Consider the following 13,616-nt stretch of genomic DNA (forward strand, 5'->3'; position numbering starts at 1 on the left):
CTTGTTCTCGATGTATACTGTAAACAGAAAACTGGGAGTAAAGTTTAATATGTCTGAGGCACTGCACAAATGAACCATAGGAAAACTGTGACACCAATTTCTCCCAAATTTCGCAACTCAGTATATAATTATAAAGATCGATAATAAACTAAAAATCAGGCGGTTTTTGTTTTGTACATTGCAGTAAAGTCAACGGAACAACGCGTACCCTCAGGCATCAAAAACATTACAAGAAATGTCGCGCTACACAGAGAGAAGACGCACTTACAGAAGGGAATCACTTCCCGAAACGCATAGTGTAAAATATAAATAAAAGAAAGTCTGACTGGTAGCTGAAAAGTTGTCCATAAGGTTTGATGTAAATGACATAAAAAGTCGTTGTACTGTTTTGACTTCAGTGCCTCAGGTGCCAACATTTTACCCACAAATTTTCTTAATTGCACGATTTTTAATTATTTTGTTTTACACAGTAATAGTTTCCCATTTGTGCAAAATCCACAGCAATAATATTGTTTTGCATTAGTTTTTGAATACATTGACAATGGAGAGCTAATGTTTACGTAGCAAGAAGTTTAAATACGAAATGTAGACCTAATGCAGGTACGCAAAAAGATAATTACTGACACAGTAAGTTTCAAATAGTAGCTAAATTTGCATAAATTGTATCTGATTTGATAAAAGTATATATCAAAAGTTACAATCGATGTAATGTGAATCCATTGCTTAGATGGCAACTATTATTAAAATATTCAAAGCGAATCGTTATTTCCGTATAATTTTCCCACATCTACATCTACATCTACATGGATACTCTGCAAATCACATTTAAGTGCCTGGCAGAGGGTTCATCCAACCACCTTCACAATTCTCTATTGTTCCACTCTCGTATTGCGCGCGGAAGGAACAAAGACCTATATCTTTCCGTACGAGCTCTGATTTCCCTTATTTTATCGTGGTGATCGTTCCTCCCTACGTAGGTCGGTGTCAACAAAATATTTTCGCATTCGGATGAGAAAGTTGGTGATTGGAATTTCGTGAGAAGATTCCGTCCCAAGGGAAAACGTCTTTCTTTTAACGATTTCCAGCCCAAATCCTGTATCATTTCGAAATAATACAAAACGTACTGCGTCAATCGTATTTGGTAAGGATCCCACGCCGCGCAGCAGTATTCTAAAAAGAGGACGGACAAGCGTAGTGTAGGCAGTCTCCATAGTAGGTCTGTTACATTTTCTAAGTGTCCTGCCAATAAAACGCAGTCTCTGGGTAGCCTTCCCCACAACATTTTCTGTGTGTTCCTTCCAATTTAAGTTGTTCGTAATTGCAATTCCTTGGTATTTAGGTGAATTTACGGTCTTTATATTTGACTGATTTATCGTGTAACCGAAGTTTAACGGCTTTCTTTTAGCACTCATGTGGATGACCTCACACTTCACGTTATTTATGATCGACTGCCACTTTTCGCACCATTCCGATATCATTTCGAAATCGTTTTGCAATTTGTTTTGATCTTCTGATGACTTTATTAGTCGCTAAACAACAGCGTCATCTGCCAACCTAAGATGGACGCTCTGATTGTCTCCCAAACCGTTTATATTGTTAAAGAACAGCAAAGCGCCTATAACACTACCTTGGAGAACGCCCGAAATCACTTCTGTTTTACTCGATGACAGGAAATCACAAATCCAGTCACATAACTGAGACGATATTCCATGAGCACGCAATTTCACTACAAGCCGCTTGTGCGGTACAGTGTCAAAAGCCTTCCGGAAATCCAGAAATACGGAATCGATCTAAAATACCTTGTCAGTAGCACGCAATAGCGAATAAACAGCTAGTTGTGTTTCATAAGAGCGAAGTTTTATAAACCCATTTTGACTGTGTGTCAATAGACCGTTTTCTTCGAGGTAATTCATGATGTTCGAACACAATATGCTCGTATGTTCCAAAATCCTTCTGCATATCGACGTTAATAATATGGGCCTGTAATTTAGTGGATTACTCCTGCTACCTTTATTGAATATTAGTGTGACCTGTACAACTTACCAGTGTTTCGATACGGATCTTTCCTCGAGTGAACGGTTGTATATCATTGTTAAGTATGGAGCTATTGCATCAGCATACTGTGAAAGGAACCTAATTGGTATACAGTCTGGACCAGAAGACTTGCTTTATTAAGTGATTTAAGTTGCTTTAATACTCCGACGAAATTTACTTCTATGTTACTCATGTTGGCAGCTGTTCTTGATTCGAATCTGAAATTTGTACTTCGTGTTCTTTTGTGAAGGCATTTCGGAAAGCCGTGTTTAGTAACTCTGCTTTGGCACCACTGTCTTCGATGGTATCTCCATTGCTATCGCGCAGAGAAGGCATTGGTTGTTTCTTGCCCGTAACATACTTTACATACGACTAGAATCTCTTTTGATTTTCTGTCAGGTTTCGAGACAAAGTTTCGTTGTGCATCCTGTTATAAGCATCTTGCATTGAAGCCCGCGCTAAATTTCGAACTTCTGTAAAAGATCACGAATAATGAGGATTTTGCGTCTGTTTAGATTTGGCATGTTTGTATCATTGTTTCTGTAACAGTGTCCTGGATCGTTTTGTGTACCAAGGAGGGTCAGCTCCGTCGTTTGTTAATTTATTTGATATAAATCTCTCAATTACTGCGGATACTATTGTTCTGAATTCAAGCTACACCTGGTCTACACATATTATTAGTTTGGAAGGAGTGGAGGTTGTCTCTCAGGAAGGCGTCAAGTAAATTTTTATCTGATTTTTTGAATAGGTATATTTTTCATTTATTTTTGGAGGATTTGATGGTTACAGTATTCAATGTGGTTACGACATGTTCACTAATCGCTGGTTAGTAACTGAATGCCGACCGGAGTGGCCGAGCGGTTCTAGGCGCTACAGTCTGGAACCGCTCGACCGCTACGGTCGCAGGTTCGAATCCTGCCTCGGGCATGGATGTGTGTGACGTCCTTAGGTTAGTTAGGTTTAAGTGGTTCTAAGTTCTAGGGGACTGATGACCTCAGTAGTTAAGTCCCATAGTGCTCAGAGCCATTTGAACCATTTGAAGTAACTGAATGTTGTTGTTGTTGTTGTTGTTGTGGTCCTCAGTTCTGAGACTGGTGTGATGCAGCTCTCCATGCTACTCTATCCTGTGCAAGCTTCTTCATCTCCCAGTACCTACTGCAGCCTACATCCTTCTGAATCTGCTTAGTGTATTGATCTCTTGGTCTCCCTCTACGATTTTTACCCTCCACTCTGCCCTACAATACTAAACTGGTGATCTCTTGATGCCTCAGAACATGTCCTACCAACCGATGCCTTCTACAAGTCAAGGTGTGGCACAAACTCCTGTTCTCCCCAATCCTATTCAATTCTTCCTCATTAGTTATGTGATCTACCCATCTAATCTTCAGCATTCTTCTGTAGTACCACATTTCGAAAGCTTCTATTCTCTTCTTGTCCAAAGTATTAATCGTCCATGTTTCACTTCCATACATGGCTACGCTCCATACAAATAGTTTCCGAAACGACTTCCTGACACTTAAATCTATACTCGACGTTAACAAATTTCTCTTCCTCAGAAATGCTTCCCTTGGCATTGCCAGTCTACATTTTATATCCTCTCTACTTCGACCATCATCAGTTATTTTTCTCCACAAATAGTAAAGTCATCTACTACTTCAAATGTGTCATTTCCTAATCTAATTCCCTCAGCATCACCCGACTTAACTCGACTACATTCCATTATCCTCGTTTTGGTTTTGTTGGTGTTCATTTTATATGCTCCTTTCAAGACATTGTCCATTCCGCTCAACTGCTCTTCCAAGTCCTTTGCTGTCTCTGACACAATTACAATGCCATCGGCAAAACTCAACGTTTTTATTTCTTTTCCATGGATTTTAATACCTACTCCGAATTTTTGTTTTGTTTCCTTCACTGCTTGCTCAATATAGAGATTGTATAACATCGGGGAGAGGCTACAACGCTGTCTCACTCCCTTCCCAACCACTGCTTCCCTTTCATGTCCCTCGACTCTTATAACTGCCATCTGGTTTGTGTACAAATTGTAGATAGATTTTCGCTCCTTGTATTTTACCCCTGCCACCTTCGGAATTTGAAAGAGAGTATTCCAGTCAACATTGTCAAAAGCTTTCTTTAAGTCTACAAATGCTAGAAACGTAGGTTTGCCTTCCCTTAATCTAGCTTCTAAGAAAAGTAGTAACTGAATGAATGTATCAAAATAAGAAAAATTACCGGAATGGAATAAGTAAATAAAAGGTGCCACTAGTACAAACTGAAACCTACTTCACACAAATGACGAAATGAATTGACCGGTGCCGCAATGCAACATGTAATTTAGTGGCCTACACTCTACAGTAGAAAATACCCTCCCTGTATAGACATTATAGGATTAAAAATAAGACTTCAAAATTCGAGACTGTACGAGCCCCTAGAACGACCAGAGCAGAGTGTTGTGTACGCGCTGGCAGTGGAACGTGCAGCAGGTGCCGGAGTCATTGTTTGTTACGTTGTTGCTGTGTTTGTGTTGGCAGGCACGCGGTGACGGGCTCCCTGGACGGGAAGCTGATCATCTGGGACACGTGGACGGGCAACAAGGTGCAGATCATACCGCTGCGCTCCTCCTGGGTCATGAGCGTCGCCTTCTCACAGTCTGGCAACTTCGTCGGTGAGGACAGTTCTGTTCTCTCACTCTCACTCTCTCTCTCACTCTCTCTCTCTCTCTCTCTCTATCCACAGTTTCGCCATGTACTGACCCAACACATCTACACTACTGGCCATTAAAACTGCTACACCAAGAAGAAATGCAGATGATAAACAGGTATTCATTGGACACATATATTATACTAGAACTGACATGTGATTACATTTTCACGCAATTTGGGTGCATAGATCCTCAGAAATCAGTACCCAGAACAACCACCTCTGGCCCTAATAACGGGCTTGATACGCCTGGGCACTGAGTCAAACAGAGCTCGGATGGCGTGTACAGGTACAGCTGCCCATGAAGCTTGAACACGACAGCACAGTTCATCACGAGTAGTGACTGGCGTATTGTGACGAGCCAGTTGCTCGGCCGCCATTGACCAGGCGTTTTCAATTGGTGAGAGATCTGGAGAATGTGCTGGCTAGGGCAGAAGTCGAACATTTTCTGTATCCAGAAAGGCCCGTACACGACCTGCTACATGCGGTCGTGTATTATCCTGCTGAAATGTGGGGTTTCGCAGGGATCGAATGAAGGGTAGAGCCGCGGGTCGTAAAACATCTGAAATGTAACGTCCACTGTTCAAAGTGCCGTCAATGCGAACAAGAGGTGACCGAGACGTGTAACCGATGGCACCCCACACCATCACGCCGAGTGATACGACACTATGGCGATGACGAATACACGCTTCCAATGTGCATTCACCGCGACGTCGAGAAACACGGATGCGACCATCGTGTTGCTGTGAACAGAACCTCGATTTCTCCGAAAAAATTACGTTTTGCCATTCGTGCACCCAGGTTCGTCGTTGAGTACACCATCGCAGGCGCTCCTGTCTGCGATGCAGCGACAATGGTAACCGCAGCTATGGTCTCCGAGCTGATAGTCCGTGTTGCTGCGAACGTCGTCGAACTGTTCGTGCAGATGGTTGTTGTCTTACGAACGTCCCCATCTGTTGACTCAGGGATCGAGACGTGGCTGCACGATCCGTTACAGCCATGCAGATAAGATGCCTGTCATCTCGACTGCTAGTGATACGAGGCCGTTGGGATCCAGCACGGCGCTCCGTATTACCCTCCTGAACCCACCGATTCCATATTCTGCTAACAGTCATTGGATCTTGACCAACGCGAGCAGGAATGTCGCGATACGATAAACCGAAATCGCGATACGCTACAATCCGACGTTTATCAATGTCGGAATCGTGATGGTACGCATTTCTCCTCCTTACACGAGGCATCACAGCAACGTTTCACCAGGCAACGCCGGCCAACTGCTGTTTGTGTATGTGAAACCGGTTGGAAACTTTCCTCATGTCAGCACGTTGTAGGTGCCGCCACCGGCGCCAACCTTGTGCGAATGCTCTGAAAAGCTAATCATTTGCATATCACAGCATCTTCCTGTCGGTTAAATTTCGCGTCTGTTGCACGTGATTTTCGTGGTGTACCAATTTTAATGTCCAGTACTGTATATATCTATATCTCTTGGACAAATACAAGGGTGAAATTTTATGTATAGGAGGTTTGGAACTTTAATAGTGGCAAATATTTATTTAAGCTCGTACAAAATAGAAACGTGTTGCAGTTGTGCTGACTGTTCGAGCGGTGCGGTCTATTGGCCGACGAATTTGTAGCAGTTCTGAAGCGAATGCCGTCAAGTGTTTCCTTCAGTTTAGAAATCAAGTTGAACTCACGAGGACTTAAGTCAGTGGAGTGCAGTAGGTGGTATAGCACTTAGCAGCCCCATCAGTCAAACAAGTCAGTGACAGGCTGCACTCTTCGTGCACGAGCATTGTGCTGCAAAATGATGGTCAGGTCCTGCAGAAAGTGTCACCACTTCTGTCTGTAAGCTGCTCCTAGGTTGTGTTCCAAAAATGAACAGCATAGAGACAGAAGTGATGACACTTTCTGCAGGAGCTGACCACCATTTTGCAGCACAATGCTCGTGCACGAAGAGTGCAGCCTGTCACTGATTTGTTTGACTGATGGGGCCGCTAAGTGCTATACCACCTACTGCACTCCACTGACTTAAGTCCTCGTGAGTTCAACTTGATTTCTAAACTGAAGGAAACACTTCACGGCATTCGCTTCAGAACTGCTACAAATTCGTCGGGCAATAGACCGCACCGCTCGAACTCTCAACACAACTGGCACTGCTGAGAGTATCGTACGACTTCCACATGGCTGGCAACGGGTTATACACATTGCTGGTGACTACTTTGAAGGTCACTAAAACTTTGAAACACGTATGTATTTTGTACGAGCTGTAAATAAATATTTGCCACTATTAAAGATCCAAACCTCGTATATATATACAGGATGAAACAGCTTCGTCATAACACCCCTTGTATCTCCCCAACCGTAACAGATACAAAGATACCGTTTGGACAGTGAATTGCAGGGACATGGGCTACTTGAATACATCGCATTTCATGTTTGTGCTATTTTTTATTACAGAGATATGAGACCACCTTTGTTTTTGTTTTTTAAATGGAACCCTATGTTAAGTTTTAACTTAACGTGATGGACTTAAAAAGACTGTTTCAAATATGTGTGTATCATAATACACTCCTGGAAATGGAAAAAAGAACACATTGACACCGGTGTGTCAGACCCACCATACTTGCTCCGGACACTGCGAGAGGGCTGTACAAGCAATGATCACACGCACGGCACAGCGGACACACCAGGAACCACGGTGTTGGCCGTCAAATGGCGCTAGCTGCGCAGCATTTGTGCACCGCCGCCGTCAGTGTCAGCCAGTTTGCCGTGGCATACGGAGCTCCATCGCAGTCTTTAACACTGGTAGCATGCCGCGACAGCGTGGACGTGAACCGTATGTGCAGTTGACGGACTTTGAGCGAGGGCGTATAGTGGGCATGCGGGAGGCCGGGTGGACGTACCGCCGAATTGCTCAACACGTGGGGCGTGAGGTCTCCACAGTACATCGATGTTGTCGCCAGTGGTCGGCGGAAGGTGCACGTGCCCGTCGACCTGGGACCGGACCGCAGCGACGCACGGATGCACGCCAAGACCGTAGGATCCTACGCAGTGCCGTAGGGGACCGCACCGCCACTTCCCAGCAAATTAGGGACACTGTTGCTCCTGGGGTATCGGCGAGGACCATTCGCAACCGTCTCCATGAAGCTGGGCTACGGTCCCGCACACCGTTAGGCCGTCTTCCGCTCACGCCCCAACATCGTGCAGCCCGCCTCCAGCGGTGTCGCGACAGGCGTGAATGGAGGGACGAATGGAGACGTGTCGTCTTCAGCGATGAGAGTCGCTTCTGCCTTGGTGCCAATGATGGTCGTATGCGTGTTTGGCGCCGTGCAGGTGAGCGCCACAATCAGGACTGCATACGACCGAGGCACACAGGGCCAACACCCGGCATCATGGTGTGGGGAGCGATCTCCTACACTGGCCGTACACCACTGGTGATCGTCGAGGGGACACTGAATAGTGCACGGTACATCCAAACCGTCATCGAACCCATCGTTCTACCATTCCTAGACCGGCAAGGGAACTTGCTGTTCCAACAGGACAATGCACGTCCGCATGTATCCCGTGCCACCCAACGTGCTCTAGAAGGTGTAAGTCAACTACCCTGGCCAGCAAGATCTCCGGATCTGTCCCCCATTGAGCATGTTTGGGACTGGATGAAGCGTCGTCTCACGCGGTCTGCACGTCCAGCACGAACGCTGGTCCAACTGAGGCGCCAGGTGGAAATGGCATGGCAAGCTGTTCCACAGGACTACATCCAGCATCTCTACGATCGTCTCCATGGGAGAATAGCAGCCTGCATTGCTGCGAAAGGTGGATATACACTGTACTAGTGCCGACATTGTGCATGCTCTGTTGCCTGTGTCTATGTGCCTGTGGTTCTGTCAGTGTGATCATGTGATGTATCCGACCCCAGGAATGTGTCAATAAAGTTTCCCCTTCCTGGGACAATGAATTCACGGTGTTCTTATTTCAATTTCCAGGAGTGTAGTTAGGCGAATAGTTTTTGAGACACAGATATCTTCTTGTATCGTATTCCTCCTTCGAAGCGGCGTTGTCCAATGCGATCTTTCCTGTTGACCACTGAGGAAGCCGGCCGTTGTGACCGAGCTTCAGTCCAGAACCGCGCTGCTGCTACGGTCGCAGGTTCGAATCCTGCCTCGGGCATGGATGTGTGTGATGTCCTTAGGTTGGTTAGGTTTAAGTAGTTCTAAGTTCTAGGGGACTGATGACCTCAGATATTAAATCCCATAGTGCTTAGGGCCATTTGAACCATTTCAATCACTGAGGAACTTAACACGGAAGGTGTTGTTTTCCTGCTTCTCGATAACGCTGCAAGGTGACAACGAGGTAGCTCGAAAGAAGGGTATAAGTGTGCTGCTGGGGTAGTGGGACATCGCATTCCCGTCACATTTTCTTGCAGCAGACATGTACACCAACGAAGAAAAGTTAGGTGTGCTTCTAGTGTATGGTGAAAGCAGAAGAAATGCTCTTGCAAGGGAACCTCCCCATCGCACCCCCCTCAGATTTAGTTATAAGTTGGCACAGTGGATAGGCCTTGAAAAACTGAACACAGATCGATCGAGAAAACAGGAAGTTGTGTGGAACTATGAAACAATAAGCAAAATATACAAACTGAGTAGTCCATAGGCATGATATGCAACATCAAGGATAACGTGAGCGCAGGAGCGCCGTGGTCCCGTGGTTGGCGTGAGCAGCTACGGAACGAAAGGTCCTTGGTTCAAGTCTTCCCTAGAGTGAAAAGTTTAATTTTTTATATTCAGTTTATGCGACAAACTCTTATGTTTTCATCACTTTTTTGGGAGTGATTGTCATATCCACAAGAAAACCTAAATCGGGCAAGGTAGAAGAATCTTTTACCCATTCGCCAAGTGTACAAGTTAGGTGGGTCGACAACATATTCCTGTCATGTGACGCACATGCCGTCACCAGTGTCGTATAGAATATATTAGACGTCTTTTCCTGTGGAGGAATCGGTTGACCTATGACCTACGGATCAAATGTTTTCGGTTCCCGTTGGAGAGGCACGTCCTTTCGTCAACAAATCGCATGGTTTTGCGATGCGGTCGCAATACACAGACACTAAACTTATTACAGCGAACAGAAACTTCAATGAACGAACGGACAGATCCTAACTTTGCGAAAATAATGGAAGTATACTTTTCACTCGAGGGAAGACTTGAACCAAGGGCCTCTCGTTCCGTAGCTGCTCACGCTAACCACGGGACCACGGCGCTCCTGAGCTCATACTGTCCTTGATACTACCTATCTCGCATAAGGACTACACAGTTTGTATATTTTGCTTATTTTTTCATAGTTCCACACAACTTCTTCCTGTTTTCTCGAGTGATCTGTGTTCAGTTTTTCAAAGCCTATCCACTGTGCTAACTTATAACTAAATCTGAGCGGGGTGCGATGGGGAGGTTCCCTTGTTAAGGGGCTCCGGAACGCCCTATACTTGCAATGTTAAAATAACGCTTATAAATTACATCTTTCCTCACAAAGCATTTGAGGTAGGAAGTTGAACTTTTTACAGATTATTTATTGGAATATGGGCTACAACTTAACACAGGGATTTTACAAAATTTTAGTTCAGTTATTAAAGATGATTTTTTTCAATTGTAATGAAAATTCACAAAATTTTTTTGCAATTTTTTATTTATATATTCAAAAATATACAGTTTTTTGGAAAAAGGCTGTGTTAAATTACGCAGAAGGTACTGTGAAACATTTACTGAAAGTTTGAAACAAATATGTTTGGAAGATCCTTAGAAAACATGTAATTAGTATGAGAAAATAAAAGTTTTGGGAATCGAGCGACAAAGATTGGATTAACTTTTTAGTGCATTCCAGATCCATAGGATGGATTATCTTCATCCTCTGCAAACTCCTCCTCCAGCTTCCTCTTGTTCCTCCTCCTGTTTACTCTTGCTTGTATTTCTAGACTCTTTACAGCCCTGTCTGCAGCCCGAAGGCGTTCCTTGTCTAAAGCAAGCATCGCTCGTACCATGTTAGAACCTATCTTCATTCCCATATTTCTAAATACCTTGCACCTTACAATGTTGCCATCATTGAAAGTCGCAACAGCAATATACACACCAAAGTGAAGTGTTTCTATTCCAACAAATACAGTCTTGGGGATTCTCGACCATATAACACTATTTACACTTTCATTGGGGTTTTGAGTTTTTCCGTGAATACACTTTTTCAACAGTTCAGGTGCTGCTAAGTCTCTGAAAATAGGTTTTATCACCTCCATTATTGCATGAGGCAGACTATGCTTATGAGTGTCCACTTCACCAGTTAGCAATCCTTTGTTATATTTACACCAACTGTCTTCTTCCTTGGGACACAAGCTATGTTGGGGATTTTCATCGGTTGAAGAAGTATGAAAAAAAAGAGCCCAAATAGCCTTCTTCATTTCGTCGACACTTTGTGTATTTTGTCTAATAGCCACTCCATAATAGTTCTGTATTTTGTCAATTACACTGTCAGTTAACCTTCCCTTCCCATCCAACTCTTTACCATCACTGAGTTTTTGTTTTTTGTACGAAGCTTTCAGTCGCCGAAGTCTTGTTCCCATTCGCTTCTGTACGTGTCCAATACACTCAAATTTCTGCACTACAACATCATCACCATAGGGCTTCAGTCCTTGAACATGTTTGAAACTTTTAGAATCACCGTCACCAAGGTAATTAACATATCGCACTTTATCACACGCCTCAGAACGCTGGAATATACTGGCAACACCAGCCACTTCCATTCCTCCACTACTGCCACTATAGTTAGCTTTGCAATTATTTTCATGTGTACCTTTATATTTTTGTGGACATCTACAATACTTTGACATTACTGCTACATCTAAAACTTCCCATGTATACATACTGGTGGCAGATACTACACCATGAAGAGATGTGTGTCCCCGTTTATGCCAGGTACCATCGAACGCTGCAGTCAAATCTCTGTTACCATTATTTTCCATTACTGCCTCTACCACAGCGTTCTTCATAGATTCTATACAGACATCTTCTACTTTAGACCCTATTAATTTATTATAGGTCGTAAACTTGGTTGGGGGATTTGGAATATTCATGATGCCACAGAAAATTGCACCTGCAGTAGCACCCTTACCAACTGAACGCAAGGAATAAACACATCTAATGTTGTGTTCGTAGATTTTGCTACCATTTTCTTCAGTTGCAGTTACTGCAACACTGTTCCAAAAGGTGGTCATGTATGAACACTTATCACATTTCAGTTGTATTTCACTAGCAAGTCCTACGTGCTTTATTATGGAGAGTTCCAGACCAACTTCACTACAATGAATACATCTTACACAGTTTGAAAAAATTCCTTTGAGGACCGACATATCAAATATTTCATTCACATCCGATTCGCCCATAAAACATTCATAGTTTTCACTCATTGAACCAAGCTTCTTCTGTGAAGTATTTTCTTTCCCACTTTGACTGCTATGGGCAGGTGTACTTGAGAGGTTAGGTTCACTCACTTGGTTATCGTCTTTATTGTTTACAGTAATAACACATACCTTTGGCTTTCCAACATTTCTCCTTTTCTTAAAAGCCTTCAGAGGATTTCTAATAACTTTACTTTTACTCATTATTATACTTCAACAAAACAGAGACTCAAGAAACAGAATTAATTACGAATATTTTCGAGATAACGACAGAGTAAATAAACATGAAACAATCGACAATCACACCAGCGATATATATTGAACCATCACAGGTTAGCCACAACACATACTTTATCTCACATCACTAAAATGTACCTGATGAACACGGACGTTAGTAATAACACCATTTGACAGCAGTTTCACAGCGCCACAGTGGGTCACGCCCATGTAGAACACATTTCAAAAAAAATTTAAAAATAGTTGTAGTCTTCGGAATTGAATAAATTATATATCTATTAAAAGGTAATAGTCTGCAGATTCAGAAAACGCAAAAAAGTAAAAATTGAACTTTTCATGATTTTGAGCCTTTCCGGAGCCCCTTAAAGCAATATGGAGAGCTGTATTCTGATCGTGAGCGTCCTACACGCCAGCTTCTTGCACGTTTTTGCAAGTAACTACTTGAATCGGTATCATGGAACGTCATGCAGAGCACAAGGCAGAAAATTGCAACTGGCGAGGTACATGAAGAGGGCGTTCTAGCGTTGGAGCATAAGGACCCTACTGTTCCGTGGCGACATATCGCCGCGGAATGTGGTATAAGTCACAGAAGTGTTCTACGCATATTGCACCGGCATAGATTTCACCCATTTCACCTCTCATTACATCGAGCACTCTCCGGTGTGGATTTCGAACGGCGCCAGGAATTTTTCCGGTTTGCTCTGCAGCTCCTACAACATGATCCAACGTTTTTTCAACGGGTGCTTTTTACTGATGAAGTGACTTTCACCAACGACGGTAATGTAAATTTGTATAATATGTATTACTGGTCAGTAGAGAACCCTCATTGGCTGCGACAGGTACAGCATCGGCAACCGTGGAGTGTTAAAGTGTGGCGCGGCATCTTCCGAAATGTCATTGTGGGGCCGTACGTCATTCCTGGTATACTGAATGGCAATAACTACGCACAGTTCCTGCGAAACGTTCTGCCCATTTTGCTGGAAGAGGTGCCACTAACTACGCGTCAGTGCATGACGGCTGCCCTGCTCACTCTTCCCGTGTGGCTACAGAGCTGTTGAATGAGAAGTTCCCGGATTGTTGGACAGGACGACGTGCTGAAGTGAAGAGGCTGGCCCGGTCTCCTGATTTGACCCCTCTTGGTTTTTTTCTGTGGGGAGCAATCAAACATAAAGGGTATGCTCAAATACCAACCACGCCAGACGATATGAAG

General features: G+C 43.7%; 1 protein-coding gene across 1 annotated transcript in view; it reads left to right on the top strand.

Moving 5' to 3' along the window:
* Positions 1-13,616, top strand: part of LOC124553889 (guanine nucleotide-binding protein subunit beta-2) — a 163,856-nt gene that overhangs the window by 79,727 nt on the left and 70,513 nt on the right. The window contains exon 4 of the mRNA XM_047127905.1: positions 4,563-4,696. Coding sequence (XP_046983861.1) covers positions 4,563-4,696 — 134 coding nt within the window. The remainder of the gene's footprint in view (positions 1-4,562; positions 4,697-13,616) is intronic.

Source organism: Schistocerca americana, chromosome 11 (genome assembly GCF_021461395.2).
Source record: "Schistocerca americana isolate TAMUIC-IGC-003095 chromosome 11, iqSchAmer2.1, whole genome shotgun sequence".
In the NCBI taxonomy this organism is placed as follows: domain Eukaryota; kingdom Metazoa; phylum Arthropoda; class Insecta; order Orthoptera; family Acrididae; genus Schistocerca; species Schistocerca americana.